At 41.6% G+C, this 23,408-nt stretch overlaps 1 protein-coding gene across 1 annotated transcript in view; it reads right to left on the bottom strand.

Annotated features, from left to right (window-relative positions):
- Positions 1-3,409: 3,409 nt before the first annotated feature.
- Positions 3,410-23,408, bottom strand: part of CAT (catalase) — a 39,382-nt gene continuing 19,383 nt past the window's right edge. Inside the window, exons 6-13 of the mRNA XM_047691596.1 lie at positions 22,694-22,819; positions 19,727-19,918; positions 18,671-18,823; positions 14,988-15,126; positions 12,009-12,139; positions 5,994-6,101; positions 4,446-4,529; positions 3,410-4,121 (exon numbers count right to left, since the gene is read on the bottom strand). Coding sequence (XP_047547552.1) covers positions 4,056-4,121; positions 4,446-4,529; positions 5,994-6,101; positions 12,009-12,139; positions 14,988-15,126; positions 18,671-18,823; positions 19,727-19,918; positions 22,694-22,819 — 999 coding nt within the window. The 3' untranslated portion in view covers positions 3,410-4,055. The remainder of the gene's footprint in view (positions 4,122-4,445; positions 4,530-5,993; positions 6,102-12,008; positions 12,140-14,987; positions 15,127-18,670; positions 18,824-19,726; positions 19,919-22,693; positions 22,820-23,408) is intronic.

The raw sequence follows: 23,408 nt of genomic DNA, 5'->3' as shown, positions 1-23,408 counted from the left end.
GCTGGGGCAGGATTCAGTTGGGGGAATTGCTAATTGTATAGGGTTTCTGGGGGGTGGGGGGAGTGCCAAAAATGTCCTAAAATCAATTGTGATGACTACACAACTCTCTGTATACACTAAAAACCACTGAATTATATACTTTGTTTGGATTTTATGGTATGTAAATTATATCTCAAAAAAGTTCTTATGCAAAAAAAAAAAAGAGAGAGAGAGAGAGAGGTTCCAGTGATCCATTGTGTTAAATACTGCTAAGAGATCACGTGAGTGAAGAATGAGAATGGACCACTGGATTTCTTTTGTTGTGCTAAAATATATATATACAAAATTTAATATTTTAACCTTTTTTTAAAAGATGTATTTGAGAGGGAGAACAGAGGGGAGAGCAGAGAGAGAGGGAGAGTCTCAAGCAGACTTCATGCTAAGCGTGGAGCCGGACATGGAGTTCAATCTCATGACCCTGAGACCATGACCTGAGCTGAAACCAAGAGTCCCTTTCTTAACGAACTATGCCACCCAGGCATCCCTATTTTAACCACTGTTAAGTATACAATTCAGTGGCATTAAATACATTCACACTGTTGTGCAATCATTACCACACTATCCATCTCCAGAACTTTTTCCTGTTGCCAAACTGAAACACTGTTAACTATTAAACACTGTTTCCTCCTCCCCACCATAGGAACCTCATGTAAGTGGAATGATGCTATATTTGCCCATCTGCATCTGGCTTATTTCCCTTGTGTCATGTCTTCAAGGGTCATCCATATTCTATCCTGTGTTAGAACTTCCTTCCTTTTTAAGCCTGAATAATATTCCATTGTCTGGATATACCAAATTTTGTTTATTCATTCATCCATCAATGGACACTTATGTTTTTTTCCGCCTTTTGGACATTGTGAGTAATGTAGCTATGAACACTGGGTGCAATATTCCTTCAAGTCACTGCTTTCACTCCTTTTGGGTATACACCCAGAAATGGCACTACTGGATGAGAGTATTGGATTTTAGTGGCATGGAAGCCACTGGTGACCTTGGCGAGGGCAGCCTGATTGTAGTAGTTTCAAGGAAGGACAGAAGACAGGAAGGATAGCAAGTAAGTAAAGGAAATTCTTTTAAAGTATTTTTCAACAAAGGGGGCAATAAAGGAGAGCCCTATGAGGACAAGAGAGGATTTGATGAGATTTAGAATAGCAGGTTTGCAAGCTAACAGGGATGAGGTAGGAGAGGGCAGGGGGATCCAAGAGCAGGAGGGAAGGCATGGGGTCATGGCACACATGAGGTCTGGCCTTCAGCAGGGACAGAGCTCCTCTCTGGCAACAGGAAGGAAAGGAGAGCATGGTGATGTCGATGCTGGCAAGTTGGAAGACTCTGGTGGAGGAAAAGATAAGGAAGCTATTCTATCCTTGCTGAAATAAGGAGCTGAAGGGAGAGGGGGAGCCAAGCAGGAGGATTTACCAAAAAGAGAAAAATAGATTTCCAGGCAGTACTGGGAGCCCGCTTGAGGTTTGTGGTCAAATTTTTAAAAGCCCAGTCAAAAGGGCTGTGGTTTGCTTCGGTCATGGTCATTTCCAGTGCGGAAACTGAGTCACTAAGAGGCATCCTTGACCAAGGCTGGGTTCTGGAGTAGTTCTTATTTAGAACTAGATCAAATGTAAACAAAGTAAGAAGGGAACTAAAGACACAAAGAGGGTGATGACCATTGAGAATTGATTAGAAATCCCAGTAGTGTGGAAGAACTAATGGGAAGGGAAGTCTATGGTAGATTAATGTTCAGATAGACACACACATACACACACACACACATACATAAAGAGTCACCTCCGTGGATGGAGTACAATTTCTCACACTTGGAAAAAAGAAAAAAGAGTAGGTTTCCCTTTCTTGCATTCCTGCATTTCTGCCATCACTAGGAACTAGCCATCACCATGCGTCCCAGAAGGATGAGAGACGTGTGACACAGAGCCACATCAACAAGCTGCCACAGCTGAGCTCAGCCTCGATCAGTCAATCCCTAGCTGACTTGGAGACATGAGTGATATATGATTATTGTTTCAAGTCACTGAGTTGTGAAGTGCTTTGTTACAAGGCAGAAGCTGACCAAGATGAGGCCCTGGGATACTGAGCTGGAAAGAAGTGGTGGTCAAAATCAATATTTTGAATAATGACCGTACAATCCTATGGACATAGAACAATTAATGGTCCCACTTAGCGATGAGGGAACTAATACTGAGAGGTGAGGCAACTTGCTCAAATACCACAGGTGGAAAACGGCAGAGCACGGATCTGAATCTTGGTCTCTTGTGGTTCTAAAGCCTTTGTAATATACTACCTCTTACTAATTTTATTCTCCTTAGGAATTTGGCTCAGAAACTCTCAGGATGTATTTTAATGTCACCTAAAAGGAATATAATTGGGTACTGCTGCCCAGGAAGTAAAACCTGAGGAAGTTAACCTCATCAATATTTATCTTTGAAAATTACAAAAAGAGGTCTCCAGAGGACAAAAGTGGAGACACTTGCAGGTATCAGATTGTTACATACCAGAAACATGTTAGATATATGTGATTTTTAACTACTTTTAACTACTAGAGGACAGAATAGACCAAAGCAGAAAATTATCTCAAAAACCCCATCTTTGTGTTTATGACCAATTTTCAAATAAACTCTTCCCCCATGTCAAATTACATTAATTTTTATGAGTTTATCTTATATATTTAATCATATAAAAAGCCAGAACTGTAGTAAAGTCACTAAATTGAAAGTATTCACCAGTAGGCACAAATGGACAATTTTACTCTCTATGTTGGCACAGAACAGTTTCCAAACACACTCAAATATAGGAAGGATTTAGGCAGGAGAATTTGGCAGGGAGGGGTAAAAAAAAGTTTGAGCTGAAGGACTGCAAGTTTGTATCTACTAGGGGTCCAACAGTTTCCTGTAGCCCAAGATCCCAGGGAATTTCTGTGAGTAAAACTGGTTTTGAAGAGCTGAGGTGACGGGAATAAGGATTTTCAAAGAAAAAAGGTTTCATTCAGTACTCAAGAGCTCACGTCTAGAGTATTCCATTTAAGCATGATAGGCAAAGATGATAGGCAAGAAAAAAAGAAAGAAAAGAACCGGAGGTTCTTATTTTAAAAATTCATAAACAGATAAGGAAGTGAACTAATGGACAAGAGATTTAAGTAACTTTCAAAGTTGGAAAATTTGCTATTTTTCCCAGTAGGATGAAAAGTTCTGCTCCAGAGTGTCTTAGAAAACTGTGTCTAAAGGCTACTGGTTTAAACAAATAATATTGTATCACTGTAATATTGGTATTCTCAGTTTTAAGGGTAAGCAACTGAAAATACATGATATTCAGACTAAGAGTCCAAGATATATATGGAGCCCAAAGAAATCAAACACCATTCTTCTTATGTGCAGATTATTTTATTGTAAAAATGTAGCAATTACAAATCAGTCTGTTGCAAAATCAATGCTATATGAGCATAGATGTAATTCCAAGTTCAGAAAAAAATCTGATCAGTTCCAGGCAGGAGTAAGCATTAAGCTATGATGTCAGTGAAATTATTTTCAAAAGACATCAATGCATTAAATGTGTTTTTCCTATACAGAACTGAGAAAAATGAAAATTACTGAGTAGATGATCTTTTCTTCTTATATAATTACAGCCATATTTTTATACAATAAGGCCATGAGATGATAAGTAAACATACTAATTTCACCAAGATTTTTTTCTCATCAAATAAAATCATATTTCTGCCAGAAACTGTCATTCTAGTCATTTTAAGTGAATAATCCAATCAACTGTCAAAGCAAGTACGTTTTCTTTTTTACCATTATTAAGCCCTATCCTTATTCCCCCCCAGGGAAATAACACTAAACGCCAATGCTACATTATTTGCGATAGAAACCTGGATTATTATTTGAAAGACATGGCTTGCGATTGTGCACCTAGCCCAGGAGAATCTTCTATCTGGCAAAGAATGGGTAGGTGTGTGAACACCATGGTTTGCTTCTCAGATGGAGAGCAACTTGGGGCAGGCCCAGGGCCCCGACTCACAGGTTGGCTTTCTCCCGTGCTGCCAGGTGGGACCCATGCTGCATAAAGGTGTGAATCGCATTCTGTTTTAAAAGAACAAGACCAACAGGTTAATTAACTCGCTCAGCAGCAGCAGCCCGGTGTTCATCTTGGCTTTAATTTGTGCTCACATGAAGATAATAACCATTGGGAACTGCATTTACCTACATGACCTTATGTGGCCCAGAGCTAAAGCAAAAAGGGTGTGTGTGCAGATGAGTTCTTTACCTGGCAAGGGAGTGTCTGAACAGCTTGGAAAATCTAACAGATGTCCCTGGGAAGAATCATCACTAAGGAAACCAAACTTTCCAACCAAGTCTGATCCAGAACACCCTTCCTTTCCCCCAGCCGGGCTGCTCTGGGCTCACCTTGGGTTTCTTAGCATTGTATTCATCCAAAAGAGCCTGGATGCGGGCCCCATAGTCAGGATGGACATCACTGAAGTTCTTGACCTAAAACCAAATGACAAAAATGTAAACTGACCCTAGCCCCCTCTTAGGCTGGCCTCCAGCACACGTGGCACAGTGTTTACTCTGTAAGAGAGGAAGGAAGGCACAGCAATGCAGCGTATAATACCACAGAGTAAGACTGAGAGGATTCGGGGGAAACCCTGGCACAGACCGGCTGAGCAACCTTGGAGAAGTCATTCCTCTGAGCGTCAGTGTCCACTCCCCACAAAACGAGTGACATAATGAAACCTACCTCAGAGAATGAGGTGAGTGGCACTTGCTGCACATAAGGAGCTGGCCTCAGGGTGACTCTACAAGTCACAGTGATTTGTAGACCAAGACGGGCCCAGACACCGCCTGACTTTAAAGTGAGGTGTACAAAGACGGTGGCCCGTGCTGGGCAACTCCACATACTTCAAGCAGGAGTTCCCAACCACAGGCTGATCCTGAGCGGACAGCAGGAGGGGGGCACTGTGAACCCCCAAGAAGCCTTACAGTTTCAGCACAGGCAAGAGAAGAAGACCAAGGGTTCAAGCCCAGTTCTGCTGCTTACACATTGTCCCACTCGTTCTCATCAGTGAGATAAAACCCGCCCCCGCCTACCTCACAGAGCAAGCGTCCAGCTCTCGGCTGCAGAAGGAAACATGTAAATAGTGTCTCCACAGTTTAAAAGGTTATTTTTAGACACGCACTTGTGAGAGACAGTTAAAGACACAGAACTTTGCCTACAGAGAAAGTGCCCAGCCTGCTGGTACTTGACTCCAGGCCTTTGAACACATCCCAGAGAGCTGCCGGTCCAGCTGTCCCTTTGAACAGAGAAGCAGCGACCAAGACAGGCAACTGCAGGGTTGTCTCAACTTCCAAGAAGCTTACTCCTGTGGCAGGCCCCAAAAACTGCAAGCGGGAAGGCTCCACGAAGCACAGTGAGGTGCTGTCAGAAATACCCTGGCCCCTCAGCTCAGGAGTTCAGCCTGAGCTGTGGCAGCGGCTCAGTGCTCCCCAGAGACAGTGCAAGTTTCCAGCTACTTCTGAAGGAGGGTTAGGCGTCATGACACCGAGTGGTTAGATATGCTTCGCAACACACAAAAAAAGCAATCCGTATTTCTTATTGTCTAAAGTTGAAGCAAAATTGGGGCAGGACCCACATTTTTATATTGGACAAGACTCTAGCACAGAACTTGGTGGCAGTTGATGAAGAGCGTAGGACAGAATTCACCCTGAATTCAACTCAATTATTACACACTGGACAAAGAACTGAAGGATGAGCGGCTATGCCACATTCCCTGGAGAAAAAAAAACATGCAGAGTAAAGAATCGGAGGTGGGCTGGGGATCAGCCCTAATTTTTTTTTTTAAGTCCAATTAGCTCAAGCAGAACAGAAGCGACATTCACTTAAGGGTTCTCTCACACAGCTGCGCTCTCTCCTCCGGCCAGCAGATGTCACCCACCGGCTGAAGTATCACTCACCGCTTTCTTCTGGATGAAAAGCTGTGCATCCTTCAGGTGGCCAGCGATGTTCTTGCACAGGCGTTTCCTCTCCTCCTCATTCAGCACCTTCGTGTAGAACGTCCGCACCTGCGCAGGGAAAATGCACAATGCGGTGTATATATATATATATGGATCATATATATAAATAACCAGTCTGTTGTGAACGAAACTCACCCAATGTGCTGCCTTTGAAATGAAAAAATAACTTCTCATTGGTGTAATGAGAAAGTGTTTAGAACTGAAGGGTAAGCTATAATTCTAGCAAAAACTGTCATTTGTATGGAGTTCCTCACATTTCATTTTGTGGAACAGGGAGAATTCAGTTGACAACAGCTCTCATAACTGCTTCTTGGAGTCATGTCCTTTGTAGTCAGTGTTTTTAGATGTCTCTTACAAGCTGAAGACACAGTAGAGCCTACAATTAAGAATCCCACCACACCTTGCTACAGACATGTCCAGAGCCGGCAAGCCGTCATCAAATGGAAACTTAGCATGATACAACCTTTGTTCAATTCATCCAAAACCATAGAAGAGGAAACCCTAATTCATTAATATATACCTTAGTTTCTCAGAAGCAATGCTTTCTTGGGGATGACACATGTTAACACTGAAACTGTTTATACAATTAAGCTTGCCTCTAACATGAGTATCAATGGAGCTTGCCTCTAACATGAATATCAATCGATTAAAATGGAAAAATAGCAACTTAGAAGTAAGGTAGATGAGTCCTAAGGGCTTTGCTCACTTCTGAAATCAACCATATCTAAGTGACAGCTATGATTTTTATTCTAACATGTCATTCATTCATTTATTCAACCATATTTTTTTATAAAGTTTCTATAATATAGCAGGCACCATCCTATGTCCTATTCTACTAATGTTTATAAAGTCCAAAAATACCCAATTATCCAAAGTATCAAATTCATACAATGTCAAAGTGTTCATAGCTTTTCTAAATGTGTTATCAAATATCAAGCCATAAAAACATTTTAAAAATTTGAACAAATTGGGGCGCCTGTGTGGCTCAGTGGGTTGGACCTCTGCCTTCGGCTCAGGTCATGATCTCAGGGTCCTGGGATCGAGCCCCACATCGGGCTCTCTGCTTGGCGGGGAGCCGACTTCCCGCCCGCCCCCGCCTGCCTCTCTGCCTATCTGTGGTCTCTGTCTGTCAAATAAATAAATAAAATCTTAAAAAAAAAATTTTTTTGAACAAATTTTACATTTGAAACCAAAGTTTAAAAAATCAAACTTTGGGGGCGCCTGGTGGCTGAGTGGGTTGGGCCTCTGCCTTCGGCTCAGGTCATGATCTCAGCGTCCTGGGATCAAGCCCCACATTGGACTCTCAGCTCGGTGGGGAGCCTGCTTCCCCCTCTCTCTATGCCTGCTGCTCTGCTTACCTGTGATCTCTCTGTGTCAAATAAATAAAATCTTAAAAAATAAAAAAATAAATAATAAAAACATCAAACTTCGGACATGACCACAATCCAATCACAGTACTGCATTACAGGGATTTTCTCAGATCTATCCCCCAATTCACTAATTCTCTCTTCAGCTATATCTAACACACTGCTTAACCATCCACTGAGATACTTTAGTATGTTAAATTTTTATTCGAAAGATTGTACTTTTTGTTTCTAAAAACATGTATTTGGTTCTTTCTTAAATCTATTCATTTTTGTTTTCCCATATCTTATTTTTATCTTGTAGATCACATCCCATTCTCTATCTCCTTGAATACAGTATACATGCTTATTTTAAAGCCCTTTTAGATTATTCTATCATGTACATGATTCTTCCACCTATGGCATGTGCAATTTCTCAGGGCACTGGATTTCCCTACTTGTACTGTAATTCTTCCCTGGGACTCATCTCCAACAGGAGTTATCTTCTGCAAAACCATCACCTGCGTCCAAATTATTAAGGGGTCTTGTGATTTTTTTCACCATTTCTGCAAAGGGGCCTAAAGGGTTCACTGACTCATTGTTTCTCAGGCCAGGACTTCTAGGTGGTTCTAAGTGGAACAAGAGTGCAGAGACCTCACCTAAGAGGAGGAGAGTAGAGGAAGGGATGCCCAATTTCTCAGGAAGTATAGAGCACACAGGCTGGCAAGCTGTAGCCTCAGTCTGGTGGATAGTTTTCCCCATGGAGTGCCAGTTCCTGACTCTCATCATTATGTCACAGGTCAAGAGGCCAATTCTAGCTCTCTGCAATACATGGAGTCTGCAGCCTAAACTCCAAGCCCCTTGGAGTCATAAAATCTTGATAAAGATGTAAATAAAGTCTGGTTACCCACCATGATATATATACCTTTGATGTTCATGCACTATTATGATTCCTTTTTCATTTCTAGAACCCAGAGATTTAATTTTGTTAGCTCAACTACTTTTCTTTTTATTTTTTAATCTAGCATGTTCATGTATGACAAATAGAAGTGTGGCCTCCTATGTTCCATCAGTCTATCATCAAACTAAAAGGAAATTGGTCCTGCAGTTTCAGTGGTGTGCTGGAGCCCACCTGCTTATGAGAGCGGACTGTTATCTTTTTAAGAATTTTTTGAGTTGTTGGGGCACCTGGGTGGCTCAGTGGTTTAAAGCCTCTGCCTTCGGCTCAGGTCATGATCCCAGGGTCCTGGGATCGAGCCCCACATCCGGCTCTCTGCTAGGCAGGGAGCCTGCTTCCCTTCCTTTCTCTCTGTCTCCCTCTCTGCCTACTTGTGATCTCTCTCTCTCTGTCAAATAATTAAATAAAATCTTTAAGAAAAAAAAAAAAGAATTTTGCGAGTTGTTAAAACACGGTTGTTATTAAAAACTCAATTATATGTTTATATATAATTTACATACTTACAGTTAAATTACATTATAAACAAAAATAATAAACCTTCAAAATGTATATTTAATACACTATTACCTATGTTCCTGAGATGATTTGTGTCTACTGTATTACTATGGTAGAAACAGAACAAAATAGTGTGATACTGAACCTCATGTCCCAATGCCACAGATGTAGTGACGCCATGTTCCTAGCTTGGAATCAGCTCTAGGGAATATTTTCACCAAGAAGATTGACAAACACTATAGGTTATCTGGGTGGCTCAGTTCGTTAAGCCGCTGCCTTTAGCTCAGGTTATGATCTCAAGGGTTCTGGGACAGCGGCTCTGCCAGGCTCCCTGCTCAGCAAGGAGTCTGCTTCTACCTCTCCCTCTGCCCCTCCCTCTGCCCCTCCCCCTGCTTGTGCTCTCTCTCTCTCTCTCTCCCTCTCAGATAAATTAAATCTTAAAAAAAAAAAAAAAAAAAAAGGAAAATTGACAAACACTATAAACCAGGGCTTTGCCCCCTGTACACAAATGTTAATATTTATCAACACACCACTCAATAAAACCCACATAAAATACTTGCTCTCCCAGAGATCTGGTTAATCTAGCTCCAAGAGAGTAATAAAAAAGCACATGTACAAACACAAAGAGAAAGAGCGCCCCTCTCTCAGCAGGTGGACAACTCAGCCGGTGGCTGCAACAGAAATAGTATGGTCTCCTTACCCATCTGAACCTGGCTTCCGCAGTCACGCTGCTCAGGCAAAAGGCAGGCGGGACTTGGAAGTCGAACTGGGGAAGTCTCCAGGGAGCTCTGATCTGCACAGCCTTACACCTGGCTAGCAACCACCATCTGTACACACAGCTCAGCGGCTCAATGCAGAGGGGCATGGACTCCACACACAGGACAGTTGTTCAATTTCACTGACCCAATAAAGATTCTAAATGGTTTTATCAGCTCCAACACCTAACCATAGAACTTTGATAGCAGGACCAAATTCTTTTCAAAGGAAATGTGATATTTTTACTAGTATACGCAAATTGAGAGAATGATTTTTCTTCTTTCGTAAGCTTTTTAATTTAAGTGTTACAGCCCTACAGTAAAGGGCACCAACCCTAAGAGCGGGTTCAATGATTTCCCAGTGAACATACTATGCAACCACCACCCAGATAAAGAAGGAACATCACTTACACCTCAGAAATCTCCCCACCAGAGTCCCTCCTCCCGGTCATTATCCCCCTTTCTCCAACTGCATCCCCAAATGTAATTCTTTTGACTTCTCATATTTTCAATGTGTTCTGGCAAATGTGCTTATCTAAGCTCTTGTTGAACATCTGCGTAACAGGAACAGTCTTGCACATGTCTTCCGGTGTTCACATGTCTACATTTCTATTGGGTTCCTACATAACAGTGTACTTTACCAGGGTCAAAAGACACACACGTGTTTAGCTTGAATGGATACTGAGACACAGCTTCCCAAAACAGCTAAACTAATTTATACTCACAGGAAAGAGAGCGTTGTTTCTCGTTCTCTCAATACTTGGTGTGGCCAGTCCTAATTCTAGCCACTCTGGTGCCTAGGTAGTGCTCTCTTTGTGGTTTCATTTTGTACATCCCTGCTAACTATAGAGATAAACCACTTTTCTGTATGTTTTTCAGTCATTTGGATATTGTCTTCTGTGAAGTGCCTGTTCAAGTCTTTGCCCATCCTCTATTCCTTGGTCTTTTTCTCACTGCTCTGTAGGAGTTCGTTACATATTCTGGACATGGGTCGTTAGTTAGATGAACTGCATATATGTTCTCTCACTCTGTAAGCCATATATTATCTAAATTAATTTTTGCAGAGGTAGTATTAGCTAGTTTAACACCAGAGCAGACCTCATGCAGGCAAAATTCTTTGAAAGGTAGGGATTGTAGTACAATATATTGGTATCATCCGCATCACTAAAAATAATGCAGTAATTACAAAAGGCTTTTAGAAGATGTTTCATTTCATCTAAATCTGGTTTACATCCTACTATGCACGCATCCCTTTCAAATAAAGATGTCTTCATGGTGAATTAATTCATGTATTTAAATATCTTTTACTTAGAACCCACATTTATAAATTGAAAAAGTAGATACAGTTCCTATTCTAATTTAAATAATAAGTTTAACACCAACCACCCAAACCGAGCTCTAGGACAATTAGACTTTTAAATCTCCTTTTTCTCTTGGGTGAGGTCTAAGTTGTACTGGACACATTAATGAGGAGGCTCCTCTTTAAAGTGACAGGGTCTCTTTCAGTGCACCCACCAAGAGAACCTCACTCGGACAGCTATTGGTGATCAGAAAGAGGGTGGGCACTTGACCTGGGCAGGTAGCCACAGGCTGGCCAAAGGTCAATGATGCAGCCTAGCATGAAAACTCCAGTCAAATCAATTCGACTCCCTCTCTCTAGAATCTGACACAGAAGTACTGAGAGAGAGAGAGACAGTGAGAAAGGGTCCCCCGAAAAAGTAATATATGGAAAAAGAAGCCATAGAGAAGAGTTAGGCCAAGGTCACAGCAAAGCCACAGCAATGTGAAAACAGAAGCTACAAGGAAGCGAGGAGGAAGTCAGGAGGACACGGTAAGAATAAGCAACTGGTACTGAAAAATAGAAGCCGACAGGTGGAGAGTAGTTCGGTCCCATGAACAGTGCCGGTGACCAGTGCGCCCTCCAGTGGACACAGCCACACTCTTGCTATGGAGGTTCCTAGGGTTACTGTGAATCCTGTTCTAGTCCCTTAAATCTGGGCTGTCCTGCCTGGCTTCTCAGAAGCGGTTTTACTTAAGCTTTATTTACACATTTCTTACCTTTCCATGCGTCACTGCTTCCCCAGTGGCCCCACCTATAATCCCTTCAACAAAATTTGGGGGAACCGAAAGAAGTCTCTGTACCTTGTACTGAAAGAGCATAGAAACACAACACTTCAACTCCATCTAATAAAGGCACTGATTTATGATTAGAGACGTCTTCTGTGAATTCAATTTAAGACATATTAGACACCTTAAGAGGGGAAAATTGGGGCAGCCTGGGTGGCTCGATCAGTTAAGCGTCTGCCTCTGGATTTCGGCTCAGGTCATGATCTCAGGGTTGTGAGATCAAGCCCCACATCAGGCTCTGTGCTCAGCGTGGAGTCTGCTTGCGATTCTCTCTTACCTGAGTGACGTTATCTTCGTTGGCACTGTTGAAGCGCTGCACATCTGGAGAGCACTGGCTGCTATGTTCCAGGGCAGAAGGCTGCTGTTCCGGAGCACTAAAGCTATTGGGGTAGTAATTCGGAGCACCACCTTCAAAAGAAAACCATACAGACTCACTTGGGGAGGTGAAGAATGAATTAAGTCTACAAGCAGTCAATGTAGTAAGATATAATTCAAATGGCGATCACATCTACACGTATGTCCCGACACGTATGCATGCATTTACACACACAATCCATATGCATGTACAAGCCATTTTTAACATCTCCTATTTAGCTATAGGCAGGACTCAGATTCCTAGAGAATAATGCCACCTTCCAAATGCTCTCATGGGCAGTCCCACTCTGAGTTCTAATGAAGAGATCTTAAGTCTTCTTGAACACTTCAAGTGATCTGATCTTGAAAATCTTCCGCTGCTTACTGGTACAAATACATTTATAAACGTTTGATTTGGCCCCCACAGAAGATGAGACCCAAAGATACATTTCAAATCTGAGCATTTCATTTGGGATTGGGCTCAATTCAAACACTGAATCACAGAATCTTGGGGAGCAACTGAAAGTTCTAGCTCTGCTCCTTCAGTATACAGACACAGATAAACCAAGCCCTGAGATGCTAACTGCCTGGGCACAGTCATGTGGTGGTTAGTGCTAGAGCTGGGATCTGGGATCTGTCTACTCTCTTCCATCCCAGCACAGACTACACTCCCATTACAGAACTCTATTTCACTATTTCTTCAAGGTTATTAAGATTCTCAGAATATCTTTCTTTTATTGACTACGACTTTATTCAACTCTAGCTTTACTTTCACTTCCTTCCACAAGTAAATAAAAAAGGACTTTAGTCCTTTAGTTTGATATTTCTAGTATGGCAGCACTCATTTATCTGGACTTATAGAAGTAGTAATGACAAATGCAATGAAAACATATTTTCTGACTTCTGGAATAAATTAAAAGGCCTTTTTTTTTTTTTTTATTCTGGCATATTTATCTTCCTAACTGCTTCAGCTGATGTTGACTGAAGCTTGAATTGCCTGAGCACATGCTGCCTAAGCAGGAGTGGCCTAGAAACCTCTTAAGTGTTTTGAACAAACCAGTCTGAGGTTGGAATTTTAACCAGCTCACTGCCAGGACAGATTATGCAGAGTGGATAATCAAGGTGTCTACAGATCACACCCATCAAGGCATCAAGGACATGTAGGACAAAGGAAGGCCCCATACTATTATGAGGCCCAATCATTAGCCCTGGAGATTCATTCCAGGTCAGCGTTATCTATCTGTAAGGCAAAGTGCTCCAACAACCAGCCACCACAATGGTCTCCCACACTAAGAATTAGCTTTTTGAAATGTGCCAATTTGAGTAATTTTAAAATTCTACCTCCAAATGAGTTCTGACCTTTCCTCAAAGTGGGAGTTGTCTTCAAGTCACTGACTACTGGGAACAATTAAGCTCTGTCATTAAACTTCAAGAGCACAACCCAAATGCTTGGCTTTTAAAAGTAGGCAAAGGGTGTGTCAAAATGTATCTCTGAATAGTTTTTTCACACATAGGCCACCATAATGGTAAACAAGAAGGATAAACGTGAAGCAAGTACTTATTAATGAAGTTCCAGAATATACATGAACCTCTCCAATACAGCCGGTCTCGGGAATGAAAGGACTGCTGAATATGAAAGGAAGAAATCACTTTAGAATAAAAATGCGGAAGACCGACACAGGAAATATCAGTTACTTTGGGCAACAGCACATCCCCTGAGCTTTACAAACCTCAGGGAGAAGTACTGCAAATTCCTGATGTAATCAGTTAGTGAGCAAGTAAACTCCTTAAACACATAGAAAAGGCTTAGTCAAAATGGTAACAAATGCAAGGCACAAAATCATATAAACAAAATAATCTTAAGTCTCTAAAAAACAGACCCAGAGAAAACTGGCAGGAAATAAAGCAAAATGCCACAGTTGTGGCCTCTGAGTGTTGGGGCTGTAAGTGGGTTTATTCTCCCCTTCTCTTCTCCAAATTTTCTCTAGGGCACAATGTATTATTTGTATCAGAGAAAAGCAAACATTGTTTGAATACAGACATCTATGGCTATAAATATAAATCAGCAGTACATTTTCTGAAGGGATCACTGTAATCAGGCTCTTACTAAAACAAATGTGCCCTAAATGGCGGGGGGGGGGGGGGGGAGAAAATTAAGATCGATATTAAACTAGAGAGCATTAAAAGGAAAAAACATTAATCAAACATTCTCTAATTAGAACAAGTAATAAAAAATAGAGGCTGTTTGTACATGGGCACCAAAAAGAGTAGTGAAAAGAAAAAAAAATCATAAATTTTATGAATGAGCTCCAAAGAACCAAATACAGTAGCATCTCATCTCACCAGTTGATTTACATGAATTCAACTATATTCACTTTGAAAACAAAAAAAGTGAGGGAGAATTCCTTGATTTACTCTGTCTCCTTTATTCTAACCTGCCCCATGCCCTCGAAACCCCACCTACGTTTCTTCCTCCTTGGCCCTAGCCAATTACAACGGAAAACAAGAAACAGGAACTCTTGCCTTTACACTTCCTAAAGTCTTAAGTCCTAGTGATCCAAGAGTGATAAGAACTGTCCACTTTGTGAAAAGTCTTTGAAACCTAACCCCTAAGCTGAATGCTACTCTTCAACAGCCATGAAAGATCTTTCTCCCACCTTCCATGATCTGATGGACGGCAAGGAAAATCTGAGATGGGAACTCTTGATTAAACATATCAAACAGGTAAAAAATACGGAGTCTTCGGGCAGTTTAAACCATCCTTGCTTCATGGAGCAGAAGGTCCCCTTGGTCGTCTTCGCAGAGGAGGAGCCCGAAGACCATGGGCCTGGCAGGGCCTCCCCCACCCTCCGCTCAGCGGCACCCTCGGGCTCCCCCCGTCTCCCAGACATCTGAGGCCTACCCTGATTGTCGAGCATGCACATGGGGCCGTCACGCTGGTAGTTGGCCACTCGAGCACGGAAAGGACAGTTCACAGGTATCTGAAGATAGTTGGGTCCCAGGCGGTGGCGGTGAGTATCAGGATAGGCAAAAAGGCGGCCCTACAGTTACAAATGAAACAGGCGCTGACTATGTGCAGTCACACACACAACAGAATGGTCTGCACACTTGCTTCTCAAACTTCAAGCACGAAGCACTCTCTAGAGCATTACCACCAAACCCTGCCGAGCCCCCCAAAAGAGCAAAGTTTCGATCTCATGAGTTCTCCCGAACTGAACAGTCCTTAATCTTCTCCGTCATGCAGCCAAACAGCCATGAATCTTCATACCTGTTCCAGAAGAGAACTCTTTTTCTTCTCCTCAAATAACAAATTAGTGCCCTGCCTTATATTATTTCCCACTCTCAAGGATGTATCATATTGTAAAATACATTTGCTAGCACCCCACTGATTGGAATCCATGTCCTTTCCACAGTGATCTGGCTTACCACTTTGGGTAACACTTTAAAGTTTAATAACATGATCTTGTTGAAAGGTATGGAGAACATTGTTCATGACCATACAGGCACTGTCACCCTCAGATGCTCTTTAGTTCCCATCAGAGTGATTTCAAAGTCCCCCTACCTGGCTGTCCACTTTCAGCCCCTCTCCCACCATCACTGTCCTACATGTTCCTACCAAAGGCATTGGCCTCAGCCGCACACAGATTACATGACTTACCTACTCAAAAAACCTCAAACGTTTCCTCACTGGTCACCGAATGGCTAAGTAAGCACAGCAGTTCTTCCATGCTGTACGTATGGTTTCTCACATCCTCCCTAGCGTCAGAACTCACAGCTAACGGACGTATGTTCTAAAACAACTGAGCCAGGGACTGATATCTTGACCACACCTACTAAATAAAGCCCTTTCACCTTCTAAACACATTAAAAAAAAAAAAAAAAAAAAAGCACATAAATTTAAAATATGTTTGCCACAGCCAAGTTAATACTGACAGAAATTATAGGATTCATTCATACAATTCAATTCACTAATAGAATTGCATTTCAGTTTATCATCTTTTCTCAGGACCCTCTTCCCAACAGTTTCAAATGAAATGTCTCAGACGCTTGGTTTTTGTTGTTGCAGAGAACATGGATATGATCTGTGGTCCTTTGCCCTGGGCCGAGGCCTCCACCCAATGCTTCTCAGGTCTTCTAACTGTATGACTCAGTGTTGTTAACTATCTCCATGTCTCACTGTGGCCCCAGAGAGCCATGGTGACCTGGATCATGAAGAGAATTTGGATAATATTTGTTCTTCAACCTATTCCCTCAATACCAGGGTTATGCAGGCTTAGCTCTACCCGTGACAAGTTCATGCCTTGGCAAATCCCAGTAACCTCCTTCAGGTTCAGCTCCCTTCCAACCCCAAGGCAGGGAAAGTTGGATGCCCGGGGTCCCAGGGCTTGGCCTCCTTTACTCCTTTCATACAAGCACTCCTTCCTGTGCTCTGTGAGCTGCTTGGCTCTCCCTCTCTATTCCCTGAGCTCCAGTTCACCAACTGGACTGATTCTACTTGATATGCACACATCACATTTCTCAAAACCGAAAGGGACAATCGTACAAACTTCTACTCAAGCACTAAAGTCCCCTGTGACTGAGGCTCAATGTACCCAATCTTACTTCTTCCACTCTAGGAAAAAGTGACTGTTTACAGTTGAAATACACCCAACATGGTCCGCCTGTACTCAGGCCTCTCTCCTGCCCTATTTTATCTCTGCTGAAAACTGAAATCCTACCCATTCTTTAAAAGCCATCTCAAGGGGTGCCTGTGTGGCTCAGTCAGTTGGGCATCTGCCTTCGGCTCAGGTCATAGTCCCAGAGTCCTGGGATCAAGCCCCACATCGGGCTTCCTGCTCAGCAGGGAGTCTGCTTCTCCTTCTCCCACTTGCCCTGCTTGTGCTCTCTCTCTCTCACTCTCTCAAATAAATAAATAAAATCTTTAAATAAATAAATAAAAGCCATCTCAAATGCTATCTCATTCTTGAAACTTTGTCGTCATCCTCCTGACAAGATTTCTCCTAACTCACATGACATTCTGCTTTATATTATAGTTATCTTATGTTTTTATATGTTATCGCAGCCACAGCAGTCTTATCATATGCAGAGAGGTATTCAATTTCTTTCAGTTAAGGGGCGCCTGCGTGGCTCAGTTAAGCATCCAACTCTTGATTCTGGCTCAGGTCATGATCTCAAGGTTGTGAGATCGAGCCCCGCATCAGGCTCCACACTGGGAAATGGAGCCTGCTGAAGATTCTCGCTCCCTCACCCTCTGCCCCTTCCCCTCACAAGTGTCCCATCTGTCTCACTCTCTCTCTCTCTCTCTCTCAAATAAATAAATAAATAAATATAAATAAACGTGTGTGTGTGTGTGTATGTGTATGTGTGTATATATGTGTGTGTGTGTGTGTGTGAGATACAGATCTATATGTTAGTTAAACTGAACTGAAACCTAATGAGAAGCTTATTTTCTATAAAAACCTTAGTTAGATGTTCCTAATGTCAAAACAGAAAAGTTACTATTAAAAAAAAATAATACTGTGAAGTTTGTAAGCCTGACGATTCACAGGCCTGTACCCCTGAGGCTAATAATACATTATATGTTAATAAAAATTTTAAAAATAATAATAATAATAATAACGGAGGGGCACCTGGGTGGCTCAGGTTGGTTAGGCAACAGTCTTCGGCTCAGGTCATGATCCCAGGGTCCTGGGATCCAGCCCCACGTCCAGCTCCCTGCTTAGCAGGGAGCCTGTTTCTCCCTCTGCCTGCTACTCCCCCTGCTTGTGTGCTCTCTCTGTCAAATAAATAAAAACAAAATCTTAAAAAAACAATGGAATCTTAGCTTGTCTCCATGGAGAGTGACACCTGAACCAGAGTCAGATGCTTACATAAGAAGTAGCCATCAACCACGGTGGCCTGATCTTGGGTAATAATCCTTCACCTCTGCTTCACGGTCAGAGTCCAAAAACACAAGAGATTGATTTACTCAATAATTATTAAGCCAATTATTTTCCTACTGATTTCTGGTCCAAAAAAAGTATTTTTCACTCTTTCTACTCTTGAAAGAGCCTAGTGGAGAATAATGAAAAAAGGGTGAATGCGCAGAAACATGACTGAGACAGCTAAATTAACCCACTGCCTTCAATCACTGGTGACATACGTTCAGTTCATAAAAACCATCTCCAGTCTCTTTTTACAGATGGAAAAATTCAAGCATCACCAGGGGAGAGGAAATGAATCGAGTTATACCGACCAGTTAACAATATTTCCTCCCATCAATAATAGAACAAATGAAGAGTGCTTCACTCTACAAATATCTGAGGCATTTCTCTTCTTTTAAATTAAAAGACTAAATATCAAAGTCTTAGCATACTATGAAATTTGCTTTATACTGTAATACTGTAACATCAGGATGCTTCCATCAGACTCACAGGAACTAAGGACCCAGATTAATTAACATTTAAGTGATGTTCTAGTTAATTCTTCATATATAGGTCATGCCAAATTAGAGCATGTGTATGTGCGTGCGCACACGCATCCGCACATTCACCCATGCACACGCCTGCACGCCTGTCTCAGAAGATCTCACTCCACCAAGCTTACCTGAAGCATTTTGTCAGGGCTGGGCTCAATGCCAGGTGGCATGTTGCTTGGGTCAAATGCCAACTGTTCAACCTCAGCAAAGTAATTAACTGGATTCCGGTTTAAGACCAGTTTACCAACTGGGATAAGAGGATAGTCCTGGTGAGGCCAAATCTAAAAATAAACGTCATATTCACAATTACCAAACAACCAACTAAAAGAAATTAACGTACTTATTAAAAATACCAGTTTTCGAGGTGCCTGGGTGGCTCAAGTTGGTTAAGCATCTGCCTTTGGCTCAGGTCATGATCCCGGGATCCTGGGATTGAGCCCCACATCAAGCTCCCTGCTCAGCAGGGAGTCAACTTCTCCCTCTCTCTCTGTCCTTACCCTCACCCACCTTATGCGCACTTGCTTGCTCACTCTCTCTCAAATAAATAAATAAAATCTTAACAACAACAACAAAAAAAACAGCTTTCTAATATAATGAAGCCGACGATAATAAGTGAAAATACTTTTTTAATCCAGTAAAGTGAAAAGAACTTCAGGTGAGTGCACTGGTTACATCTTTCACAACCGTAAACAGTAAACACGGACATCTTCCCCAGGCAAAAGGACATCAGCTTTTCCAGCTCTGTTCCCTGCTGATAATGAGAGATCAATCCACTTCGAGGAACTCAACGAACTCAGCAAAAAGGAATTAGAAGTGAGATGCACAGGCCAGGAAACTACAAAGTGGCTGCACTGTATTTCGTACATAACTTCTCTATCGTTACAAATACTTGACTGGAATTTGTAAAATTAGGTACAAAGAGACTTAAAAAAGAAAACAATTGAGGGGCGTCTGGGTGGCTCAGTGGGTTAAGCCTCTGCCTTCGGCTCAGGTCATGATCTCAGGGTCCTGGGATCAAGCCCCACATCAGGCTCTCTGCTCAGCAGGGAGCCTGCTTCCCCCTCTTTCTCTGCCTGCCTCTCTGCCTACTTGTGATCTCTCTCTCTCTGTCAAATAAATAAATAAAATATTTTTTTAAAAAAGGAAGAAAGAAGAAAAAACAATTTAGTTGTTAACATACTCACCTTGGTAAGATCAAATGGATTAAATGGAAAGGTTTCTGCCTGATTAAAAGTCATGACCTGGATGTAAAATGTCCAGGAGGGGTAGTTGCCCATGGCAATGGCATTGAAAAGATCCCGCAGGCTGTAGTCAGGATCTTCCTGAGAAAGTCTTGCAGCGTCTTCGACAGAAAGGTTTTTGATGCCCTGGTCAGTCTACAGAATGAGAGAAAGCAGCTCAAACTGAAATGTCCTGGCAAACTTATGGAACTTTCATCAGTTATGCACTGAAGGATGACAAGGAACACAACTCAGACTGGATTTTCCTTGTTCAAATCTGATACAAATGGGAATTCACCAATAAGAAATTCCATTTGGTTATCCTGATTCTTTTAAATGCCCAAAGAATCTGTATATACATTTCACATTTAAAATTAGTCCTATCTTTCTCTTTCTGTATCCTGTATCATTTGAATTTTTTTAACTATTAACATTTATTTTCAATTTCTTACCCATATAAAGAATGTTGTACTACTTTTCAGAAAAGCCAAGAAATTTTTGGCATAAAATACACATAACATAAAATGTACCACTTTAACCATTTTAAAGTGTCCAGTTCAGTGGATTTTTTTTTTAGTATATATCTCAAAATATGGTGGCCGGATCACATGGTAATTCTACATTTAATTTCTTGAGGAATTTCAAAACTGTTTTCCAGAGTGGTTATTTGAATTTTTACACTCATGTTACTTTTCAAATCAGAAAAAAATAAAATAAAATAAAATAAAATAAAATAAATATTTTTAAAATAAGCAAATATTTTGCATGAAGTAATTTTTGAATTCCTGTTTTGTAATAGCTCAGATCAATTATTGAGATTGTGCTAGCCAGCATCCCTCCACCCCTACTCTCTTCCTTTTATTTTTTTTCAGAAATCACAGGATCATAGTTCACAGAGCTGAAAAGAACTTCAGTAGAGCCACTCTGAACCAGTTCGCTACCTACGAGCAGGCAAAATTAGTATTCTGACTTCCCAAGCAAGACATGAAGAGCCAACTAACTTAGTCACTTTCACCAACGCTCCTACTATCACACCATACTGCCTTTTCAACAGATTCTCTCCTGTATCTTATTCTGAAAGATCCCCACAAGCCAAACATGGAAAGATTTCCTCAGAAAAGTCAACTCTGAATCTCTACCACAGAAATCTCGAGTCTCTCTAGCTGGCGGCAAGATTTGAACCCTTCTTTCTACAAGACCAGAAGCACAGTCACCTTCCAGTTTTAAAAATGGAGGTCACCATCTGCAGATCATCCAGAGAGCTAATACATAAAATTGAGCAATAATATTGCAATACCTTTCTGATTTTAACTGAATCCCTTGAGCTTGGAAAAGACTAGTCATAGGTCAGAATAATCCAGATTGAAATATCCAAGTAGGTCTTGGGCTACCCCAGGGCCCTCTGCTCAACAGGCCCATAAGCAATCCAATCCTTCCAAGGTCATGGACAGGTACTACTATTATCCCAATTTCACAATGACAAAGCTAGAGCACAGAGACCTTTTAATAATATGACCACGTCAGAGTTACCTAGAAAAGGGAAGATCTGAATTCACAACTGGTCTGCCTGCAAAGCTACCACCACACAGGTGCCCCAGACACAGTCCTTTAGCCCTAGCTCTCAGTGACACAACACTGCTCCCTTTGGCAGCTACAAGCCAATGGGACAACTGTTGCTTAAAACTGTCCACTGCCAAAGCTTATATATCCAAGTTATAAGTATAAAGAAGGGAGACAGTTTTCCTGTTTGATATACCCATAAGTTGTTCAGAAAAAGATTAAGACAAGACAGAAGGAAACAGGTCTTGGGATAGATACCATTAAGGAGACTCTATTTGTCCCAAGTCCACGACTGTTCTGTGCTTATTTTAGCAGTAGTATTTGGAAACATGTTCTTAGGCAACCAGATACTTTTTAAAATACCTTCTAGAGTTCTCTGAGACTACTACTTATTGTAACAAATGCCAAGATCATTATGAAAGAGCTCTTTAAAACACTTCAATTAATTAATATGTTCTCAAAGCTTCCCCCAAAGGTAACTTATTTGATATGATTATATGAAAGGAAATGAAAAAAAAACACGATTTTTATTATTTTACTATTTGTAACTGATTTTACTTTTTTTTTGCCCTGTTCATAATACACCCTCAATAAATGCTAAATAAATGGATGGATAAGTTAAAAAAAAAGTTAGGAGAAATGTTTCTGGAAAGATAGCATCAGACTGAAAGTGATGGTGAGGTTGATACTAGAGAAAGGAAGTCCCCATTTCTGCCATAGTCCCCTCCCGGACCACAGAAGATATCTATGTTCAGCACAATGACTCAGGGCTAGGAAACACAAAGCACAGAAATCTCAAGTCTCTCTAGCTAGCAGCAAGATTTGCTTTACTCTGCTAAGGCTTGATTCTAAACTCCCAACAAAGAAGTCTAGAAAGCTAGGCTAAACCTGGTAGAAATCTTTCACATAATCTGGAGGCCTATACTATCTCCTCTCATTTGAGGAGCCAAAACCTTAGGTCTTCCCTCTTCAGGGAGAGTGTATATTCACCTGCCAGCATCAGACCATTAAGCCAGAGAACCAGCATTAAATGAGCATTTTCCCAAATATTTACACATTGCTCCCAGGGTCCTGAAGGAGAAAAAAGCTTAACCATTGGTAGTAGCTGTGTACTCCTATCCTCCGGCCACATAGAAAGAGGAGACCAAAGAGAGCCCACCCAGTTCCCTTAACTGGGCAGCGGGCATCTGTTCACTTGGGCAGAGCCAACACTGGAGTCCTGGTCCACATCACCTGGACCAGTACCTCTCGGTCTTCAGAGTGGAGGTAAGGGAAAGGCGAGAAGGGGCCTTGTTCTTCGCCCAATCCTCAGGAATAAAGAAACAAGGGCGGTAGAAGCCTTGTACCGTCTCCCCCAAAGGCAATATGTACCTTATAATGGAATTTGCAATAAACTGCCTCTCCCTTCGCATTGATCAGCTTAAAAGTATGCGATCCGTATCCGTTCATGTGCCTGTGTCCATCTGGAATCCCTCGATCACTGAACAAGAAAGAAACCTAAAGGAACAGGAAAATAAAGCCTAACATTTCTCAGTTTCAATCAAAACATCCTAGATTTTTTTTTTTTTAAAGATTTTATTTGTTTATTTGACAGAGAGAGAGATCACAAGTAGACAGAGAGGCAGGCAGAGAGAGAGAGAAAGAGAGAGGGGGAAGCAGGCTCCCTGCCGAGCAGAGAGCCCGATGCGGGACTCGATCCCAGGACTCTGAGATCATGACCTGAGCCGAAGGCAGCGGCTTAACCCACTGAGCCACCCAGGTGCCCCAAAACATCCTAGATTTTTTTAAAGATATTCCTAAGTTTTCCAAGAATCTCTTGATGCCATGGAACTCACTAAGCAAGTTCCCATAGGAAAGGTTATCATTAGAATCATTTACACAAAATAACAAGAATTTTAAGGCAGAATGACATGTAAATCATTAACCTCATGGCTCAGAATTCAGTGAAGACAAAGAAAAATCTGAAAAAGTAGCCTAACTTATTCAAAATCTGTTTTCACAGTAAATACGTTTGGTAACACTATTCCCTTCTTTCACTACTATAAGAGCTTTACTTCGTACTAGAGACTTTAATCCTTAATATTGC

This window comes from Lutra lutra, chromosome 10 (genome assembly GCF_902655055.1).
Source record: "Lutra lutra chromosome 10, mLutLut1.2, whole genome shotgun sequence".
NCBI classification, from domain to species: Eukaryota; Metazoa; Chordata; class Mammalia; order Carnivora; family Mustelidae; genus Lutra; species Lutra lutra.
The sequence above is the reverse complement of the archived record's forward strand: the minus strand, read 5'-3'. Positions and strand labels throughout refer to the sequence as shown.